General features: G+C 30.6%; 4 protein-coding genes across 4 annotated transcripts; 1 reads left to right on the plus strand and 3 right to left on the minus strand.

Annotated features, from left to right (window-relative positions):
* Positions 1-1,491: 1,491 nt before the first annotated feature.
* On the minus strand, positions 1,492-8,042 carry LOC124447264 (DEAD-box ATP-dependent RNA helicase 8-like). Its single transcript, XM_046998162.1, has 10 exons — positions 7,817-8,042; positions 7,678-7,744; positions 5,917-6,151; positions 5,587-5,733; positions 5,423-5,517; positions 5,204-5,326; positions 4,554-4,622; positions 4,417-4,476; positions 4,099-4,279; positions 1,492-3,942 (listed from the first exon to the last, which is right to left on the minus strand). The coding sequence occupies exons 1-10, from the start codon at positions 7,861-7,863 to the stop codon at positions 3,674-3,676; spliced, it is 1,293 nt and encodes a 430-aa protein (XP_046854118.1). The 5' UTR covers positions 7,864-8,042; the 3' UTR covers positions 1,492-3,673.
* Positions 8,043-8,417: 375 nt separating this feature from the next.
* Positions 8,418-10,677, minus strand: LOC124447266 (RING finger protein 150-like). The gene is made up of 6 exons (XM_046998167.1): positions 9,949-10,677; positions 9,614-9,679; positions 9,462-9,547; positions 9,290-9,383; positions 9,035-9,158; positions 8,418-8,949 (listed from the first exon to the last, which is right to left on the minus strand). Exons 1-6 carry the CDS (start codon positions 10,618-10,620, stop codon positions 8,825-8,827), a joined length of 1,167 nt encoding a protein of 388 aa, XP_046854123.1. The 5' UTR covers positions 10,621-10,677; the 3' UTR covers positions 8,418-8,824.
* A 2,590-nt stretch (positions 10,678-13,267) lies between these two features.
* LOC124447277 (60S ribosomal protein L9-like) lies at positions 13,268-15,028 on the minus strand. The gene is made up of 5 exons (XM_046998183.1): positions 15,005-15,028; positions 14,725-14,772; positions 14,144-14,349; positions 13,541-13,751; positions 13,268-13,401 (listed from the first exon to the last, which is right to left on the minus strand). The coding sequence occupies exons 2-5, from the start codon at positions 14,768-14,770 to the stop codon at positions 13,298-13,300; spliced, it is 567 nt and encodes a 188-aa protein (XP_046854139.1). The 5' UTR covers positions 14,771-14,772; positions 15,005-15,028; the 3' UTR covers positions 13,268-13,297.
* A 110-nt stretch (positions 15,029-15,138) lies between these two features.
* Positions 15,139-19,790, plus strand: LOC124447282 (amino acid transporter AVT3B-like). Its single transcript, XM_046998189.1, has 17 exons — positions 15,139-15,662; positions 15,914-15,963; positions 16,048-16,201; positions 16,276-16,315; positions 16,569-16,634; positions 16,723-16,789; positions 16,860-16,940; positions 17,322-17,399; positions 17,491-17,560; positions 17,879-17,943; positions 18,075-18,141; positions 18,214-18,262; positions 18,417-18,476; positions 18,556-18,632; positions 18,753-18,904; positions 18,997-19,056; positions 19,209-19,790. Exons 1-17 carry the CDS (start codon positions 15,564-15,566, stop codon positions 19,273-19,275), a joined length of 1,302 nt encoding a protein of 433 aa, XP_046854145.1. The 5' UTR covers positions 15,139-15,563; the 3' UTR covers positions 19,276-19,790.
* The last annotated feature ends 35 nt before the right edge of the window (positions 19,791-19,825 follow it).

Consider the following 19,825-nt stretch of genomic DNA (forward strand, 5'->3'; position numbering starts at 1 on the left):
TTACCGGATATCTATCAAATCTAATTTTTAAAAACTAAACGTATTGTTGCCAAACTAAAGAATTCTGCTCTCCCTTCATCAATATACGTAAAATGACAATTGACCATTTTTCTGTGATATGACGCAAATCATTAATTAATGAAATTTATTCAGCCAATTAAATAACGCAAATATTATGGTTTGGGGCATTAAGACGATGGTGACGTCAACCAAAACGCCCTTAAACCCTCTCCTAACGTTAACATAGGAAGATATGACTGCAAGATCAATGAATATTTGGACAAAATTAAAGTCTAGTTTAATTTTGTCGAAATGTTTAGGCAGTTTAGCATAAGTGCATTGTTTGCCAGAGGTCGCTTCACAACTACAAGTTGACAAAATTGTCTTGAAAGAGTTAGTGAGAGGGAAATTTAGGAAACTTTTATGAGCCTATAATGACAGTACAGCATCTTCTTTTATTTGGGAAGCTCACCAATCCTTGCAAAGGCATCCCAATTAGTTGTTTGAGACGTTTACCTCAGTTTGAGAGCGCAGTGTCTTTCATTGATGAGGCGTTTTGTATTTTGATGTTTTATTTCATGCCAAAGCAATGGTATACACGTCGAAAGAAGTGTGTTCGATTTAAGCAAGCCGTTTGGAATAATGAAAGACAGCAAAATTCAGTTTTTTTGTGGATGCAGCCAATTACATTACACGTAAGTTAAACGTTTTCTTCGATAAAACATTCGTGTAGGAGGAAAGCAATACGCATGTTAAGTTAAAAAATCAGGGGAAAGTACCGCAAGCTTCGCAGAAAAACAAACCTACGGTAAGAGCCAAAAATAGTGAATTTAAGAAAAGACTTCTGATTTTACTTAGATCAAACAACAAAGGATTTAGGAGTCTTCAAGTGTACCTCCTTACAGTCCTTACAAAATGATGTGGAAACAAACAAACTCGGCATCTTTAGCTGCTGAAAAGCCAGATATATCATCGCTAATAGACTAAGTCTATTACAATCTCATTCAAAATCATCTGCTGCAGACTGAACACTGATATAAAGCAAATAACAAATTCCGAATATGTATTAATGCAATACGAAATTAAATCCTCTGACAGAATATAACTTCCAACACATACATAACTCAAACAAAAAACATTTCCATAGAATGTCTTTGAGAGAAACTATATCTTCATACACGTCCAATGGCATTCTGTTCATAGTGTCCAAATAGTTTATAAATCAGAGCTGAGAACATTTGACCTAAGAACTTTCAAGTGTGTATATGACTGCGAAACTTTTGGAACTGTCACCATATAGTTGCTTTATGCTGTTTATCTTCCATTATCTGTTTTATTTCTAAGTATCATCTTTTGCAATTCGTGAAGGAGCTAGAGTTTCACTAAGTTTCTTATATATGTATAACTTTATCCTGTATATTTTGTAGAACCCTGTTATTGGAGACTGTCTTCAATTCTATCTACTCAGATAATGTACTGCAAAACAGAAAATACAATGACACAACAATTTTTATTCATTAAATCGCACATAAAGTTACAACTAAGTAAATATTAGTAAAAATCAACAGAGAGCAATCACGACTATAGTTGTTCAATGTTGACAAAATTTACTAAAAAAATTCTACATAATAACATGACATAAATAGAAGAGTTCACTGCATTTAATGTTGCCTTTGTAAATATGTTTGAAGAATAAAAATTTTCGGTTTACTCACGAGAGAACAACAAGGCATACAAAATAAGGAGAACCTTTCACACTTAGTTACGTTATGTTATATTTCATGATACGTTAACAAAACCTTCGTGCTTGTGAAAAATATTGATATAATACATGAACATAGCTGATAATATTTTATGTATCTTTTCGGTTAGCATAGTGATTAAGAATTAAAACTTTAACGACAAACATATTTCTAAAGGTTTCCTTTTTCATACACCCTGTATGTAACTGAGAAAAACAACAATAATGTAAATATAAATTAAACATTTCAAAAAAATGACAACATCCATGTTTTAAACAAAATTGACGTAAATGTAAAAAGACAACATTAGCAAGCAATGAATGCACAAATTTACGTTAAAATACATTTCAACACACAAATAATTTGCAACTCAAACAATTATAATCATTTAGCGAACTTTTGCAGAAAAACTGCAACAAATTGGCTAAATTATAACTGCAATTTAACTTTCTTGACTGTAGGTAAGGGTAGTTCAAATTGATTATGGTTGATTAAAGGACCTACAGTCAATCCAAACTTGTTGCAACAATCTGGATATTTAAAGATAAGCGGCGAAAAGATTAAACGAACCATAGAACCTTAAGTACGAAGTGAAAAGACAACATTAACAAGATTAATGCAACAGTTTGGATCGTTGATTGATAATGTTGAGGTTTTATCCTCTTATAAAGATAACGATGAGGTTCTCTTCCATACAGAAGTTTAACTGCATCATTATTTTTATGTGATACGAAACGCAGAGACTAGCATGTCTTGCATCGCTCATAGTTGCTAATGCAAAACATTTAATCCCCAATCACGAAAATTTTTAACCGCGAGGAACGATATCGCTTATTACGACATGCGTTTTGAAAATTCCAAGTCGCTTAAAAACATTGACTGTTCTTTAATTCATGAAACACTAGCGACTGATGGAATTCTTATGCTTATGATGTTATTCATTTTAATGACTGCCCTTAAATGTGCAGTCATTGTAGTTTCAAGAATCTTAGATTTACTTTAATTTTATTGAAAATGGTAGCAATATAACAGCTACTCCTTGCTACGATTGTCTAAGGTTTTTAATATAGACAAATAAGTAGCACAATTTGTTTAACGAGAATGTTTACTTGGAAAAATAAAATGTTTTCACAGTGCAATATCACAACCAGTGAAGACATTTTATTTAAAATCTGATCATTTTTGTATCAGATAATAACGACGTTATGTGGTGGACACCACTTTTCATTTAAGTGAACATTTCTCACGTGATTTAAAATGTAACGAAAAAAACTTATTCTTCATATTTGACTTCATAAATCTGTGAAAAAAAACGCTTTCGTTTCTTCTTTTTCAACCAAAGATCGTGTTCACAGTAATGAAAAATCGGGGTCTTATATGGTTTTCTATTTAGAAAATAGAGCTCTGCTTATTTACAACTATTTACAAATAACGCACTTCCTACGATTTCAAAATGTAAGTGCAGACAGTGCAGTTTCTGTTGGTTTTACATGGTCGAAAAAACCAACAGTAAGTTTACACAATGAACAAAATTTATTTTTAAACCACACCGAAAGTTGTTTTAAAGTTTTGGTTTTCAAAATTAAAATAGATCATCCAAGTCTTAGACTTTTACAAATTCATCACACCACGTAAACACAACAAACTCGTAAGCTTTTGAAATGGATTTTCCCCACCTCACACATCAACTTATGAGAATGGAGGATTAATGTACAATAATTTACACAATGGCCTCATCAAATTTATAAACTGTACAATATGTCGATTTATGCAAACGTAACCTTGTTAAATTGAAGTGAAGAAAGTGTGACATAATTCAATGATTCCTCAAAAACAAGAGAAAAAACACACCAACCTCGAGTCAGCCATTTCATCTCATATGTACAATATAATCATTCTATGTATAAGAATTGAACACAAATAAAACCATGTTAGTTTTCATCTTGGACTTGTTGATACTCAGCGACGTATAAACTCTTGTCAATAGTTGATGGAATGGCTTTAATGTCGGTATTAAGTTGTTGTTCAATTCTAAAGAGATCAAACCGATCTTCATATGTTATAAGATTAACTGCCAAACCAAGATGACCATAACGACCGGAACGACCAATACGATGAAGATATGTTTCTGAAAGCTTGGGGAAATCAAAGTTGATGACGACATTCACTGATTGAATATCAATGCCACGAGTGAACAAATCTAAAGATGAAAAGCTTAAATAAACAGGCAATATAAATTCTTAACATTCAAAATTGAAATAAAACCATTCAAGTTGACAATCTTAATATCGTCACGGTAATTTTTACGTAAGCTCTTGTTTACTGGAACTTCTTCACCATAACGAGAAAATTTTACCTGAGCAAACCAAATTTCGACATTCTCCTTTACGAAAGTCATGAAATACGCGGTTGCGATGAGGTTGAGGCATTTTGGAATGAATATAAAAACATGAATATCCAAGATCTGTAATGCGTCTTGCTAATAACTCTACTCTTTGAACGGAATTGCAGAAAATTATGGATTGATTGATTTGTAACTAAAAGAAATACAATTAAATTAAACATTTCTTCAACTACACAGAGTTAAACATCCCTCATTAAAATGTAAAATGTACAAAAAAATGTAAGCACAATGACATTTAAGAAAGGATCAAATAAAAGGAATTCACAATACCTTTGAAAATAAAGTGTTCAAGCAGTGAACTTTTTGTTTTTCCTCAACAAATGCATAATACTACAAAAATAATAATGAAAACTTATTGAAAAAGTGTAAAAGTAAAGGAAATAAAAATAAAGAACAGATTATTTTACCTGTGTGATACCCTTTAAGGTTAGCTCATCCATTAAATTTATTTCATACGGTTTCTCAAGATACTTTTCCTTATAATTAGCACAATTTTATGTAAACGTTTGGAGAAAAATAAAGTATAAATGGAAACCAGTAATTTTTTTAAAATTGTACAACATTTCAATAAATTGCAGAAAATAAAAGGAACCTAACTTGAACAAAACTGTTATAACTAAACTTTGTTAATTCTAATTTGTTTAGTAGTTTTACCAAAAGTCATTGTCAACTAAGGGTATAAATTAAGTAAAAACTTTCACTTCACAAAATGTGAATAACTTGGATTTGTATAGTCATTTGGCTTCGACTTAGCTTTATTTTTGTCATATGATTTTCATAAACTTTGAAATGCCTCACTAAAATAAGTTCAATTTTTTCATGATTCTGAGGTGACTTTAGAATTAGGCAGAATTTAAATATTTACAAAAGCAAATGCAAAGCTGCTTTAACACTGTACTTTGTAGTACCATGCATGTTTAACCCATCCAAACATTATAAAATTTTAAAAAAGAGTTTGATCTAAGCCTACATAAGTACAATAGCATAACCATGCACATGTAAATTCTACGTATCTCAAATTAAAGCTAAACAAAAAATAAAAAATGAAGGAAATTACCTTAAATTCTTTGACTGTGACAGGGAAGGTGGCAGAAAACAATAAAATCTGTTTAGATGATGGCATGTGCTCAAATATTTGTTCCAAAACTCCTTTGAAATCCATAGACAAAAGTTTATCTGCCTACAATAAAGTTTATATGGTGGCTTACCAGAATTTACAAAACAGAATACTTTACTTTAATAGCTACTATAGTGTAGAAATTAATGTATAAAATACCTCATCCATGACAATCATTTGGCAATCTTTAGTTTTAGCCAACTCCTTTTTGATTAAATCACATATTCTTCCAGGTGTTGCAATTATCACATGCACTAAAATTGAACAAGAGAAAAAGTTTTGTATATTTGAATATTTGAGATATAATAATTTCTTTATTTTACCAGGATTGTAAAGCCTCATAATATCATCTTTTAAACTAGTCCCACCAGTTGTTACCATCACCTGTAAACCAGTTAAATGTTTGCCAAGTTCTTTACAAATCTGTGATGTTTGTAAAGCAAGTTCACGTGTTGGCACCAAAATCAATGCTACAGAAGTGTAAAAAACATTTATTCAGTTGGCTAAACAAATGATCTGAAATGTCATTTATATTGTTACAAGTATATCAGTATTTTAAACTTTTCAAAACACTAGTGTGACAATCAAGTACTGCTAAAATTACTTATGAAACTCATCAAAATTAGGAATTTTTTCAAGAAAATGCCACTAACCTTGAATGACATTTTTACCAACATCAACTTTTTCAAGTACTGGAATCAAGTATGCAGCTGTTTTTCCTGTTCCATTTTTGGCACGTGCTAAAACATCTCTACCTGCCAGAGCAATAGGAATACTTTCTTCTTGTATAGGTGAAGGTTTCTCAAAACCTTTCTCAAATATACCCATTAATAATTCACGTTTTAAGCAGTAATCTTCAAAATCATTTCCTTTTGTTGATGTCACATCCTACAAAAAGCCATAGATAAGTTTAAACCTTTTTTGTGACTTGGCAAAATATCAGGAAACGTTGATCACTACTTAATTACAAGCATAGTAACTTTTTACACCATTCTGTTAACACTAGGTAGAAATCATAATTAAAGATATGTGATCTGGTTTGAGCTATACTTATGTCTTAGTAAACTATATCACAATCTTTTTTTATCCACATTGTATTTAATTCATCAATCAATCTCTAAAATCTATGTTTCTCAGTACAAATTCAGACAACTTTTGTTAGTTTTTATGTAAGAACAAAATCAGGTTTGGTTTGGCAGTTACCTTGGGCAGTCAGTCATCTAAAAATAACCTAACTATACTAATGCTTAAAACAACATGATTCTGTTAACCCAACATAAAACGTTAGTGTGGGTTCTTATAAGTAATGCTTATGAAAGCATTGAAATAGGGATATTGTATTATAAACCAACAGAAATTTTTGTTTTTGAATATAAAACATGTATCTTGTTCACTTCAGTGCTGAACTTTGCCATCATTGTTTTTGAAGAGGTATTTTTTCTTTGCTCAGTAAACAATTGGTTTCAAACAACTGTTTTTCAAAAACATCACTCTTTACTTTTTTTGCCCAAATATCAGGGAACAAAGAATGTTTTCAAGCACTCAAAATCCTCTTTTACATAAGCTACAACGTTACAACAACATTTGACCGGTAACTAGAAAGAATAAATCCAAAAATACCAATAATAGGTTTGTCTATTAAGTAAGAATATTGAGATAATGATATAATGTTTATGGCTAACAAGGGTTTTTTTTTAAGTGCTAACAATTGTTACTTAAATTCTATCTTAATTAAACAGAACAGTAATCTATCCCCTTTTTCATTTTAGAGATATTAACACAAGGTTCTACTTGATGCAAAATGCTGCATATTTTATGGAAAAGATAAATTAAGTGAAATAATGCGAGTAATTCTTAACAGATGCATAAAGATATTTACTCTATTGATTTGAATTTTCCACTTGTTTGTTGGTCTTCCAAAAGCATTTACAAGATGTTTTTTATCAAGTCTATTATCTGGACAGAATAAATAAATATTTTTACATGTTTTTCACTGGCAGTATAATCTAGACATTAAAATATCACATGATCTTAAAAATTTAAAGAGATGCAAACAAAAGTATAAGAAAGACCATTGTTATTTTATATTCTCTTCAATAAAAAATCGCTTTGTTGCATTTGCACTTTAAGCAGCAAAGATGAAATATGAAACAGAGAAAAGACAAAACACATACATAAAATTAGATAAAAACTACAACCATATTTTTATAGTACGTCATAACCTTGATGGAAAGGAAACAGGAAATATTAAAGATCTGCAAAAATCATTTAACCGAAGTAAAAACTTACACAATTTCAATTGTTAAATCTTACAACATCAAAATAATAAACAAATATAAAAACAAACAATTTGAATTACAAAAACATCGTCAAATACGACGGCTGTCTCGTTCAGTAGATTGTTATTTGCTTACTGTAGTTTTCACCCGTCTATCTTTAGCTGGCAAGTTTAGTTTAGTTTTCCACCCATCTCCACCATCTCTAAAAAATGAATTTATTTCAACTTTAAAATGATATCGCAAACCATTTAAAAATGAAATATAAGAGCAGTACCTTATATTTGTCTGATTCGACATATTTTCAGTCGTCGCAGTAGCCATATTAATGTTACCAAACTCTCTTAAAGTCAATAAACAAACTCAGTTTTATTTAGACTTAAAATACGCTCTTTTTCCTGCGATGTACCCCAGGATTAAAGAAAAATTTATGGATTGAAATTCGCAGCGACGTTATCGTTTTGAAGTGAACGATTATCTCCTTCTGACTCCAGCGCGCGGGTTGACGTGGGAATATTTTAATCGCGACAGGTGTATGCAGGTGATAAGGGTGGGGTGTCCACATCATTGGTGCACATATACTATGACATATATCTAAGTTTTTTAAGCACTTATCTAAATGTCCTTATAAGGGAGGGTTGAGAAGAGCAATTTGTGACGGGAAAGATGGTAAAATTGGGAGAGGCTAGTTTGAGAAGGAAAGATTTTTCTCTTCATCCAGTGTAAACTATTAATTCATTGCAACATATTAGAGTATTTAAACTATTTTCAGTAATTTTCAATGCTTAAGTAGGACTGAAAAATGAAAATATGAACATATAAGAAGCCGCAAAAAACCTAAAATTCAAACAATGAAAAAAATTGAAAAATAAAGATTATTGAAAAGTAGGAAAATTATTTTTATTTAGCCCCAAGAATTCTACTGAGATCAAAAAGTGCTTGTACTAAAATTTCAACATATTGATCTATTTGCATGGCCAGATTAAACTTCACTAAAATTCTTTGCTAGTGATAACTAATTGTGATATGATGGAAAAATAAATACTGAAGTATTTGGGGATATAGAGGGCATATTTGGCATTCTTGAATCAAAAATTGTGTATTTTATAGTATGTACAAGATTAATAGAAAAATATATTTTAGGCAACCTAAACATTTAAGAACACTGACTCTTATTCCATATTCTTTTCTTGTCTATGTCATGTATTAATGCTTAATGACATCTGAGGAAATAACTGCACGAACATTTGACTGTGGCTACCAAATTGTGGAATAATTATGTACATTACACCATAGAAGCAGGGTGCATCTTCATCATTTTCTCAGTTCGAACATAGGACAGCTCACAATTACTTGTAGTTTCAACTGGTGTAACATCAGCAACACAACTGTCTTCAGTACGTGGAAGAGCTAAATAAAGAACAACATAATTAGAATTTACAAGTGGTTGTTTTTGAAATATCAACTAGCTGAACAAAATAAGACATAAATTAACCTTGATTTTCTTGACTTCTTTCTATGCGACTCTCATGTGACAAGCCATCATTGAGAACACCAGAGTCAACATCATTTGGTGTAATTGAAAAAGTTTCTTGGTAATCTTCATCCACAGAATGTAACTAAACATGACAGAACATAAAATATTGTGAATTAGAGAACAAAACAGATCATTATATTTATAAATTACAACAAATATAATAAAACATCATAACATTTGATCAAAGTAAATTGAGTCATAAAATAATCTCACCATTCCCAATTGTTTCAAAATATTTGTTTTGCACATTGGACATGTTCTATGTTCAATTAACCATGGATCAACACAATGCTTGTGAAACTCATGACTACAAAAAATTTTTTAAAGTGTATAGGACAATTCTGGAAAAGAAACATTTGATTTGAGACATAAGAATTGCATATACCTGCAAGGTAAGGTTCGAAGGGTATCACCATATTTATACTCCTCCAAACAGACAGCACAAGACTTGTCATTACCATCCTCTTCATCCTGTAAAACAGAAAATGTGGATACTTGAAGTTGCCAAAAATTCATATGAACAGCATATTGACCAACCTTTTTACTGATAGTTCTTGAGCTTAACTTTGCTATAGCCTTCTTTGCTGCAGATGTGAGTCGTCTCTATGAAATCATGACACAAAATGAATATAAAAAACTTTCACCAACTTCCATACAGATTATTTAGAGCTACACAGTCAAAGTTTAGAAGATAAGAAGATTACAGTTTGTGTACACCAATTATTTAGATGCTGTTTTAATATTCTTTCAAGGAATTTTTTAAATACAAAATGGTTAAAAATTGTTGGATTCATCTAATATCTTGCAACACAATAATTAACCTTCTGTTGGTTACTAAAAAACCTGTTTTATATAAATCAATCATAACTTACTTCAGATTTATCCCTGGCATATAAGAATCTGAATCTTTGTATGTAGTAAAAAACAAGCCAAGCAAGGGAAATCACCATAAGAACAATAAATGAGATAGAAACAAATAAAACTGAGATAGTATTTCTTTGCTTTCCTTCGATAATTCGGTCAAAAGAAATCTTCACATGAACATCGGATCTATTCATTGCCATCCTTAATTCATTTCCTCGTTCAAATGTAATGCTAACAGCAACAATAGTTGTTTCTCCAAGGAGCATTCCAAAAGTATTCCCAGGTTTTTCACCATAAATTATAACGCCACTAGCGTTATGATTAATGGCTTTTTCGATCTTTTTAGCAAATCGACAGCTTCCTCTTTGGATCAAAGCAATCCACGGACGTTTTGGGACAGGAAAGTCAAACTTTTTACAACCATAGCCATGCGCATACATAAGATATCCCTTAACCATTTTGTAAGAGCTACCAGATCCATAAAATGCTTCTATTTCCCGTGAATTACAACGACGTACATGATCCTGTGTCTCACAAGCAGAAACATTCACACATGCTACATAAGTGTCAGACTCTCTTTTCTCGCTATACAAAGCCATAACGCCTTCTAACATTATTTCAATTACAAGAAGATAAAACCAAAAATGGCAAAATAATTTCGTAAAAAAGAACAAAGCCATTGCTAAATTCCTTCTCTATAACATAGGTCCGTTCTGTCTTTACTAAGGATATATTAAATTATCCATCATGACACGTGATCAAACGTCATGACGCATTACACCCTCTAGGATATCATACTACGTCATTTCAGTTTGATATACCAACAACTGGCCTACTTTATCCTGTAGAAGCTTTGGAAATTTGGAAAACAAACAAAAAGCTATTGAAATTTGTTTGAAATTTGGATATGAGTAAATAAATATCTCTATGTAGGAAAAGACTAGAAAATCGCAAATAGACGCTTATTTATTTTACATTAAATACGTTATTTCAATTTGAATTACATCACTCATTTAAAATTCTAGAAAAGCATTAATAAATCGACATCAACAAACATCAATATGAGGTAGCTGAAACATTCATTTTTTTTTAATTGTTGTAAATATAACATCTTTGATTTTAAAACTATAGCTATTGACACAAGTTTTTTTGACAATGAAGGCTTACCACTAGGCAACACCTTTTACTGTCCATTTTACTGTTCATTATTAAATAAAGAAAAAAACAGATATTAGTAAGAATAGTTTAACTTGGAATTAAAACTGATTCCAAGTTCTTAAATCTACCGTCTTGTAAGCTACCATCAATAGAAATGTCATTATGTGAATATAATGTCATGTTTGAAGTAATCATTATTGAATGATTTACATCGTCAGCTTTTTTCCAGGATATTCGACTATTTTTATCATGATCTTTGCTGTGATAACGAGACCAGGATGGTAGAAAACGATTGATGGTTTTATAGCAAGTATTTTGATGATTTGAACAAGTTTTATGTTTGTTTCTTTGTAGATCATTTTCCTCACCATGTACGAAGCATTTTTGTGTAGTTATGAGAGACTCAGCAGCTGCCATAGTTAAACAAAGTGGTTTTTCTTCATTTATTATCTCATTGCCTTCAATTGTTGTGGGAATGGTATTCCGTTGACTTTGTTCGTAGTCGCAAGTATTGTCAACATTCCAACGTTTGGTATTTCCCATAGGCAATAATTGTCTTCTACCAAAAGGTTTTGTCAAACAGTTCCGATTAACAAATTTTGCTGGACTAAAATTATGTTTATTCCATTTTCGTGGAGTATTCGGTAAAAAAGCTCGATCGAAATGGTGTGAAGAAATTGCTCGCTTTTTTATCATGTTGATTTCCTTCTCTAAAGTTTTCATGGTCAAACATTGTTGATTGTTGATATATTCCAGTTTAGCAGACAATACTTTCTCTTCTGTTGCATTTTGTTTTTTAACCAATTCGGAGCTGTTTTGATTTTCTTGATATTTCTTGGCAAAAGCATACAAGCTCAAATCTTCGCCACGCTTTAAGCGTAGAGTCATTGCTGAAACGAATAAAAACAGGCTTTGATTTTATTGGCAATCAGCAATCTCCCATTTTCCGATCACATATGCTTTACAATCCACACATTCAGGTGCAGCAAGATGCAAGCCCATAAATTTTTATCTTGTCTTTTAAATGCTGCAGTAAAACTTGAATTGTTTCATTTGTCTGAACTTAAATAATCAGAAAAGAATAAAGTCAAATAAAAAATGAATTCAACTATATCAATGAAATACCATACTTCAAGGTCAAGTGGTAACTTTATCCCTTTTTTACGTATTAACTTATTGAAATGGAGTGTCTCAGTGCGATATCAGACTATATAAGGTATCAAGCATTACAGCTTGAAGTTTACTTAGCAATGCACGGTTGATTGTACAAACTCCTGTACTAAATTAGTTGATGTCCAAGCCAAACTTTAACATGCAATAATCTACAAAAATCAGAAAAAAATTGAAAAACGACAACTACATTACCCAGCCAAGCATCGAAATCACCATATCAAACTATTCATGAACCAAGTAATGTTCTCTGAGTGTTGTAATTTCGTTGCAGTCGTTTATACACAATCAGTTTTATTACACAGTCATTGACCGTTGTTTATCGGATTGAGATGGTGATCATGGAGTAAAAATTTAGAAAATATTGCAGACGAAATTGAGGCAAAATGTAAGAATGGAATTGAAGATTTCGAAAAGTTAATCCCTCCAAATAGCAAGAAAAATTTATACAAAATCATTATACTACTAGAATATACTAATTTTTCAAATACTTTTTCCAAGCCGGAGGTGTGTCAAGTGCTTTCTTTCTTTCCCATTAACTACAACCTTCGCTTACGGTTCTTTCGCAGGGAAAAAATCATTGCCATCAGCTAAAATTTGTTTCATCATCATCCAGAATTATATCTTTCCATTATCGATCTGGATGATTTTCTTTTTGCTGGAAAAACGTTTTGAAAAACTGACTGTAACATTTGCAATGCTTCCAAATTTCCGAAACTTCAATCAAAGATCTTCAAACACAGTGGTCAAAACTCATCTTTAACTCAGTGACTAAGTTTGATTGAAAAATCAATAATTTTGCTGCATGTAGATGGTTTTCACTTGGTAACATGGCATTAACTGGATTCTTCATACAGATGCAGAACCTTGGTAGACTCTGAAGATGACTAACGCTAAGGTCATTGAAATGTCAGTCAACATCAACAACAGTCCTTCTCAGGACTCTTCTAACCTGGACGATCTACATCTACAAACATGTAATAAACAATCTACAAACAATGATTTTCAATCATTTTATTTCAATATGTTTCAGTCCATTGATACAACTGTAGTTTTTTCTGAGACATAAATACCATCAAGGAACTTGCGAATGTCTTTATTTTTCACTTTTGTTGACTGTTGGATCAAAGCAGCTACAAAAAAGAACTTTATTAAATACACTAAACACTTGACTGTCACCAAAAATATACGAGAAAAAATTTGAAGATTTTCAACTTCAACAAAATGGTTTCTTACAATATTGACAAGGAAAATATATGTCTGTACGTGTACCTGAGTTGGAAACAAGTTCAATGTCATTTCCTTCCAAAATGATTTCATCTTTGGTGCTAGAATTAACACACGTTACACCGGGTCGCAACTGAACCTTCCGAATGTACTTTTCACCGAGAAAGTTCCGAATCTCAACAAGATTTCCATCATTGGTGCAAGTTATATTGATTGGAAAATGAGCATAAACTGCACGCATCTTATATCGAAATCCCTGACAAGAAAGAAAATGAACTTTAACATATTTTGGATTGACAGATTTGAGTATTTCTAATAATCCTGAACAAAATGTTCACACATATAACAGCACATGCCACTTTCACATTTTCATCCCACCATTTAATTTAATATTATGTAAATAGCTATTATATATATATATATCCCTCAATACTTGTAATTTAATACTATCTGATGATGTCTTGAGAGTCAAGACGAAATGTTACGCTTCTAAATAATTATTTCTTTTTATATGTCATTTTTGTATTGAATGGCTCTTTTAAAAGCACTTTGCTGGGCTTAAATATTTATATTAAGAATTCGCTTCCTGTCCGGTATATCCCTGGTCACATTAAAATAAGTAAAAATTTTCCTCATGTGTTAACTTACGTAAGTAACACCTTTAAACATGTTTTCTATATGACTACATATGGTACGGACACATGCTAATTCCTTCCTTGATGCAAACCAAACATCAACTTTTAGTTTCTTTTTAGACAAAAGCCGTAATTCCAAACGAAGATGTTTAAATGTTCTTTTTAATGTTCCTCGAGCTCCTTTAACTGTTACTGTTCTACTCTTGACATGAACATCAACTAAAATTGACAAGCAAACAAAATTTTGTTAAAACTATGAGGGAGAGTACTTTAAAAGCTAGAAGACATGTAGACCACTTTTCATAATTTGACAAACTAAATTTAAGACTGTTTTTCTCACTTATTCTAACCCTAGCAGTACTTGTTTGTAAGCAGTACTGCCAGTACACAGAGAAATATGACAGACTTGGAGAAGAGAAGAATATGTTTATTGAAGAGAAATAAGCACAAAAAACCTGAGTATTATCATTTCATTTGCCTTTACATTGTATTACATATTCCATCGTTAGAATTTGTGTGAGTTAACTTGCAAAACCAAAAAAAAAATGTGAATCATACGAAAATTCTATTTTGCCTTGAATTTCAATAACGTACCATTTTCTGGAATGATAACTTCTCTGGATGCCAAAATTGTCTTCATGGCTGTAATTTCAAAACAAAAAATAATTCATAAAAATTACACATAAAATTCATCGAAACAGAAGATACAGATGAAATCAAATAATTTAGTTTAACGGAAGGCTCTTTCCATAATAATTCTAAAGGAACATATGTGAAAATCATCAAACAAAAAAACAAGTCAATAAAGCACAACGCGATGTATGATTCTTTATAAAACTTAAGGATTGCACAAACATCAGCAAGAACATTTTACCTGATCAATCGTGATCATAAGGAAAAGAGTAAGCATTATATGTAACCAGGCCTTTGTTCTCTACTACTAAAGCACATTATCCCATCATGTACAAACATATCCTATTTCATACATTAGAATGATTAGAAATATGACCAGAATAACCATTCGATACCTAAATCAAAATGAGTTATGCCACGTAAAGCAATAAAGTGTGTATTTGACGGTGCAAGATAGAATTTTTTCGCCAAAATTTTGTTTTTGTGGAACTTGTCGACTACATATTTTTGTTAACACCAATGTTCACTACTGTTCAAAGATATCCAATTATATCCATATGATTGATACAATTACATTTTTGTATAAAAGGCAACAACACGAAGTAAACTGTGGAAAAGTAACTTGATCTGTTAACAACGGTTATATTATTTTTCTAAGTTAATATTGATTTTGCTGAAAACTGGATGTGGTATACATAATGACTTTGGCTCGCTGGTGAATTCACGTTTTTGGTTTCTTCGCTGTTCTCGTTTTGTTAAAACTAAAGGAAACGAATTTGGTAGAAATTGTTTTAAAAAAAATGCACGATGGAACAAAGAGTATTCCTAAAATATTTGCAAATATATTTATATCGTTTATTGGTGCGGGAGTCTTAGGAGTTCCTTATGCATTTAAAGAGGTTTGTATAACATGACTATAGACACTTAAGATGACAATACTTCAAGGCATCTTCTTTTTTGTTAGAAAGCGCAAAAACATTCTTCTTTTGAAAAAAATTATAATCAATTTCAACTAATATTAAATATGATTTCTAAATAATATAGATGACTTTGTTTATTAAAGCATGATTACAATTACAACGTAAAAATAAAGTGTTAAGATGTAACTATATTTCTTACTAAAACTTAATCTTTCTCTTTTTACCATCAGGCAGGAATTATTGAAGGAACTGTAATACTGGCTTTTACTGGTTTTATTAGGTTTGTTTGTATTTTAGTATTTTCTTAGTCTGGACATTTTTTTATTGAGTTTAACAAAAGTTTTATGATTTAAATTTAATCTAGCACGCAAGCAATGTTGCTTTTGATTGATTGTAAATATAAAATAATAATGAAACATGCACAGTATGAAAAACTTCTTCCTGTTCCTGATGAAAAACCAGCTATAAAAAGTAATGAAAATTCACCTGACAAAGAAGACAAACAATTAAAACAAAAGGTGTGTTACTTTTTTATATAAATTCATAAATTTATTAAAGAATACTTGAGCAAAATATTTCCATCTATTTATAGGTTGGAGTAAATCATCATGAGCTTGAGTTTGGTGATCTAGGTAACTTTTTTTATTTTGTGTATGACACCAGTTTATTAGATGTATATATTTTATGGTTAACATTGTTTTGACAAGTTATGTAATTTGGTGGTTCATAGTAAAACATTAGTTTCTATATTAATGTGCTATTCTTGGCCTTTGCATAGATGTGGAAAATTTTTATTAGTTGTTTTTTCATGAAGATTTTGCCTTATAATTAACACAAATCTAGTTTATCTTGTCTCATATAGTTTAATCGATAAATTGTTTTTAGGAAATTACGCATTAGGGAAATGTGGAAATGTTTTAGTAGATGGTCTTGTTGTCTTTTCTCAAATTGGTAAAATTTTTACCTTCTCTGATTGTTTTAAAGTCAACAAAGTTTTTGTACAAATTTTTAACTTCCATATGATTTTCTTCTCTATTAGGATTTTGTTGTGGATATTTGATATTTATTTCTGAGAATTTAGTAGATTTTATGCCAAAGTATTCTCGGTAAGACAAAACATGAATAATTGACTGATGTTATGACATATTGATCTGTTGTTTTTTTCTTGTTATGTAGAAATCAATATTTGCTGTTTATGCTGTTACCATTGATAATCCTTGCAAATATTCGTCATTTGAAAAATCTTAGTATTTTCAGGTAGTGATTGCATTAATATTAAATTTTAATATTATAAACTTAGTCACTTTTATTTCTCTAAAAACAGTGAAGTGTAAAACAGTTCTTTTTTACTATCGCTGGTATTTTGTTACTTGGGAATATGGGGAAATCAATTTTATATCCAGATCGTTATTGAAAGAATTTCCAATACATCTTGCAGTTTAAACAAACAATATCTGATAAGATTTTGTCATTTGTTTGATAAGTTATGTCAGTCTTGTCTGAGCTGATTTCATGGCCATTCGCTCAATAATATGTATGATACAATGTACATACTTTTTCTGTTATCCTCTATTTTCCCCCCTCCTAGTTTGTTGAATCATTTGAATTTCACTAAATAGGGTGTTCTTGTCATTTCAGCTTATTTGCGGATTTTGCAAACATATTTGCATACTGTGTGGTATTTTGGTTTGATTTTGAACATTTTGAAAAAGTTCGGTTAGTGTCAACTTTTTCCATGTAATATTGATTAATTGTATCGAAATTTAGACTTGTCACCATTTTTTACGAATATTTTATGATTTTCAAGAAACAATGTTCACAAATATTCATTTGAAGGCTTACCATTTTTTATTGGTATATCCGTCTATTGTTATGAGGTATGAATGATATTTTGCTTAAGCCCAATTCACACAACATAAACTAACCTTGGTTCAACCCAGGCTCAAATAAACCCAGGTTATTTTGTTCCATGTGTAACCCTGGTTTAACCTGGTTTTAATTCAACCTACCTCTTGAAAAAGTCTAAGTTAAACAAGGTTAAACCTGGGTCAGTGGTTTTTATTTGTCAAAAAATTAGCTTGAGATAATTTGAACTTGAACCCATGTTAGTTTGTCGTGTGAATTGGGCATAAGACTTAAACTTTTCATATGAGCTCTTTACAAGTATTGGTGAATATAGTCTTTGTTACCTTTAGGGTGCTGGAATGATCCTTTCTTTGGAAGCATCAGTTGATAAGGACCATCGTGGAAAATTTAATGGGTTTGTGAACAGATTGTAGGAAGGCGTTGTATATGCAATATAATCACGTCATTTATTGATGCTATCAAGACAACGGTTCTTGTAAAATATAATTTAGTTTTTCTTGAAAAAAATATTCATTTAATTTGTAGATTATTCAAACTGGTCATGTTTGTCATCACAACCCTCTATATAACATTCGGTGTATGTGGATATTTGGTAAAATATTTTGTTCCTGTCAAAAAAATTGACTTTTTCGATAATACAATACAATACTATTTCTTTTTTCAGTCATTTGGTGAAAATACTAAAAACATAATTACGTTGAACCTACCAAATGGTGAGCAACAATTATGAAAAATAACATATTTTGTTAAAGTTATGTTTATATAACTTAAAGTAATTAGCCAGTAAGTTTATTATTGTTATGAAAATTCATTTTTTTTTTACATTTCATTCATACAGTACTTTATACTTCTCATTTTTATGTCTAGGGAAATTTCCTGTGATTGTAAAAAGCTGTTTGATGTTTTCTTTATTTTTTACATATCCAAGTATGTTTTATAAATTATATACAAGAGAATTAACAAAAAGTCTTGAAATTTCAGTGATCATGTGTAAACTCCTTTGCAGTAATGATGTTTCCCGTGTCAAGAATATTAGAAATGCGACTCTTTAAAAATGCAAATGAAATGGATTATTATAAATGTGTAAGATTCTCTCGTATTGAAGTATTTATTATGAGTTGGCTTTACCATATATTCTTTATAAATAAAACATAATATCATGTTGAGATACTTATGGTTAAATTTTTCATTTTTCTTATGTAGATGATAATTCGTAGCAGTTTAGTACTAATAACGTTGGCTATAGTCGTATGTATTCCAAGCTTTTCAACGTTAATGGCGCTCATCGGTTCTACGTGTTGTATACTATTAGCGTTTATATTACCTGCATCGTTTCACTTGCAAGTTTTTAAAGGGTAAAAAATATATTTTTGTACAAGCTCAAATATGTTTTACTTCTACTTTGATCCTCTTTTTGTTTATACGACATTGCATATTTTGTTTTTAGGGAACTAAATTTATGTCAAAGAATGTTTGATTATTTGCTCATATTTTTGGGAGTTGTGACGTAAGTTTCGGTTTAAAACGCTTTTTTCGTTATCATGAGGTAGTAAAAATAGTGAAATACCTTATCCATACCTGAGGCCACAATCTTCAACGTACACTTCACCTTCCCAGGCACTTCATTTCCATAGATCTTTTTCTTATATTTTTTTTCAGAGGATGTGTGGGAACTCGAGATGCTGTTTCCAGACTTTGGCACGAAAATCTTGAAGCTCAACCTTAATAATCACTGTTCAAAATATATTCAGCAATTTTCTACTGGTGATTTTATAGGAGATATTTAAAATTTAGATTGAAAAAAGTTAACACATTCTATTTTAAGAGCAATTCTATTTTCACGCGGAAATATTATGTGATATTGAAAATAAGTTGATATTATCAGTCCATAAAGTTGTGGTTTGATAGTAAAGTAAGAATTTATTTTATTTAGAATTTTGTATGATGAATCTCACAATTAGTTGTACGTGTATCTTTGGAAGGGATGTATAAAATACGCATACTTTGAAAACACATATAGACCAAATGAAATGTCAATACAAATATTGTCAACAACTACAGTGTGTAGTTGAAATATATATAAATATACAAGAATTATGCAAGTTGAACATTGAGTATTTTATCATTGTTCTGTAATGTTTCAATATCTGCTAATTAATACTGTTTATAGTAACGACTTACCGACATATATTTGTAAAAGGAGCCTGAAAAGTTGGTTAATAAATTTTAAAATATTTTTCATTTGGTTACATAATTTTTCTCTGTGACACCCAATT

This window comes from Xenia sp. Carnegie-2017, unplaced genomic scaffold, assembly GCF_021976095.1.
Source record: "Xenia sp. Carnegie-2017 unplaced genomic scaffold, XeniaSp_v1 HiC_scaffold_22, whole genome shotgun sequence".
In the NCBI taxonomy this organism is placed as follows: Eukaryota; Metazoa; Cnidaria; class Anthozoa; order Malacalcyonacea; family Xeniidae; genus Xenia; species Xenia sp. Carnegie-2017.

What these genes read in the sequence shown, in the direction of transcription:
- LOC124447277 (XM_046998183.1), bottom strand. Translation starts at nt 14,770, where the DNA reads ATGAAGACAATTTTGGCATCCAGAGAAGTTATCATTCCAGAAAATG. An exon ending in TGTTTAAAGGTGTTACTTAC is followed by an intron (nt 13,752 to 14,143) that starts GTAAGTTAACAC and finishes CTTTCTTGTCAG; the next exon opens with GGATTTCGATATAAGATGCG. An exon ending in TGAACTTGTTTCCAACTCAG is followed by an intron (nt 13,402 to 13,540) that starts GTACACGTACAG and finishes TCTTTTTTGTAG; the next exon opens with CTGCTTTGATCCAACAGTCA.
- LOC124447282 (XM_046998189.1), top strand. Translation starts at nt 15,564, where the DNA reads ATGCACGATGGAACAAAGAGTATTCCTAAAATATTTGCAAATATATTT. An exon ending in GCTTTTACTGGTTTTATTAG is followed by an intron (nt 15,964 to 16,047) that starts GTTTGTTTGTAT and finishes AATTTAATCTAG; the next exon opens with CACGCAAGCAATGTTGCTTT. An exon ending in TATCCGTCTATTGTTATGAG is followed by an intron (nt 17,561 to 17,878) that starts GTATGAATGATA and finishes TGTTACCTTTAG; the next exon opens with GGTGCTGGAATGATCCTTTC.
- LOC124447266 (XM_046998167.1), bottom strand. Translation starts at nt 10,620, where the DNA reads ATGGCTTTGTTCTTTTTTACGAAATTATTTTGCCATTTTTGGTTTTAT. An exon ending in CTTCGAACCTTACCTTGCAG is followed by an intron (nt 9,384 to 9,461) that starts GTATATGCAATT and finishes AATTTTTTGTAG; the next exon opens with TCATGAGTTTCACAAGCATT. An exon ending in AAGAAGTCAAGAAAATCAAG is followed by an intron (nt 8,950 to 9,034) that starts GTTAATTTATGT and finishes TTCTTTATTTAG; the next exon opens with CTCTTCCACGTACTGAAGAC.
- LOC124447264 (XM_046998162.1), bottom strand. Translation starts at nt 7,863, where the DNA reads ATGGCTACTGCGACGACTGAAAATATGTCGAATCAGACAAATATAAG. An exon ending in TGAACACTTTATTTTCAAAG is followed by an intron (nt 4,280 to 4,416) that starts GTATTGTGAATT and finishes TATTTCTTTTAG; the next exon opens with TTACAAATCAATCAATCCAT. An exon ending in TCGAAATTTGGTTTGCTCAG is followed by an intron (nt 3,943 to 4,098) that starts GTAAAATTTTCT and finishes TTTCATCTTTAG; the next exon opens with ATTTGTTCACTCGTGGCATT.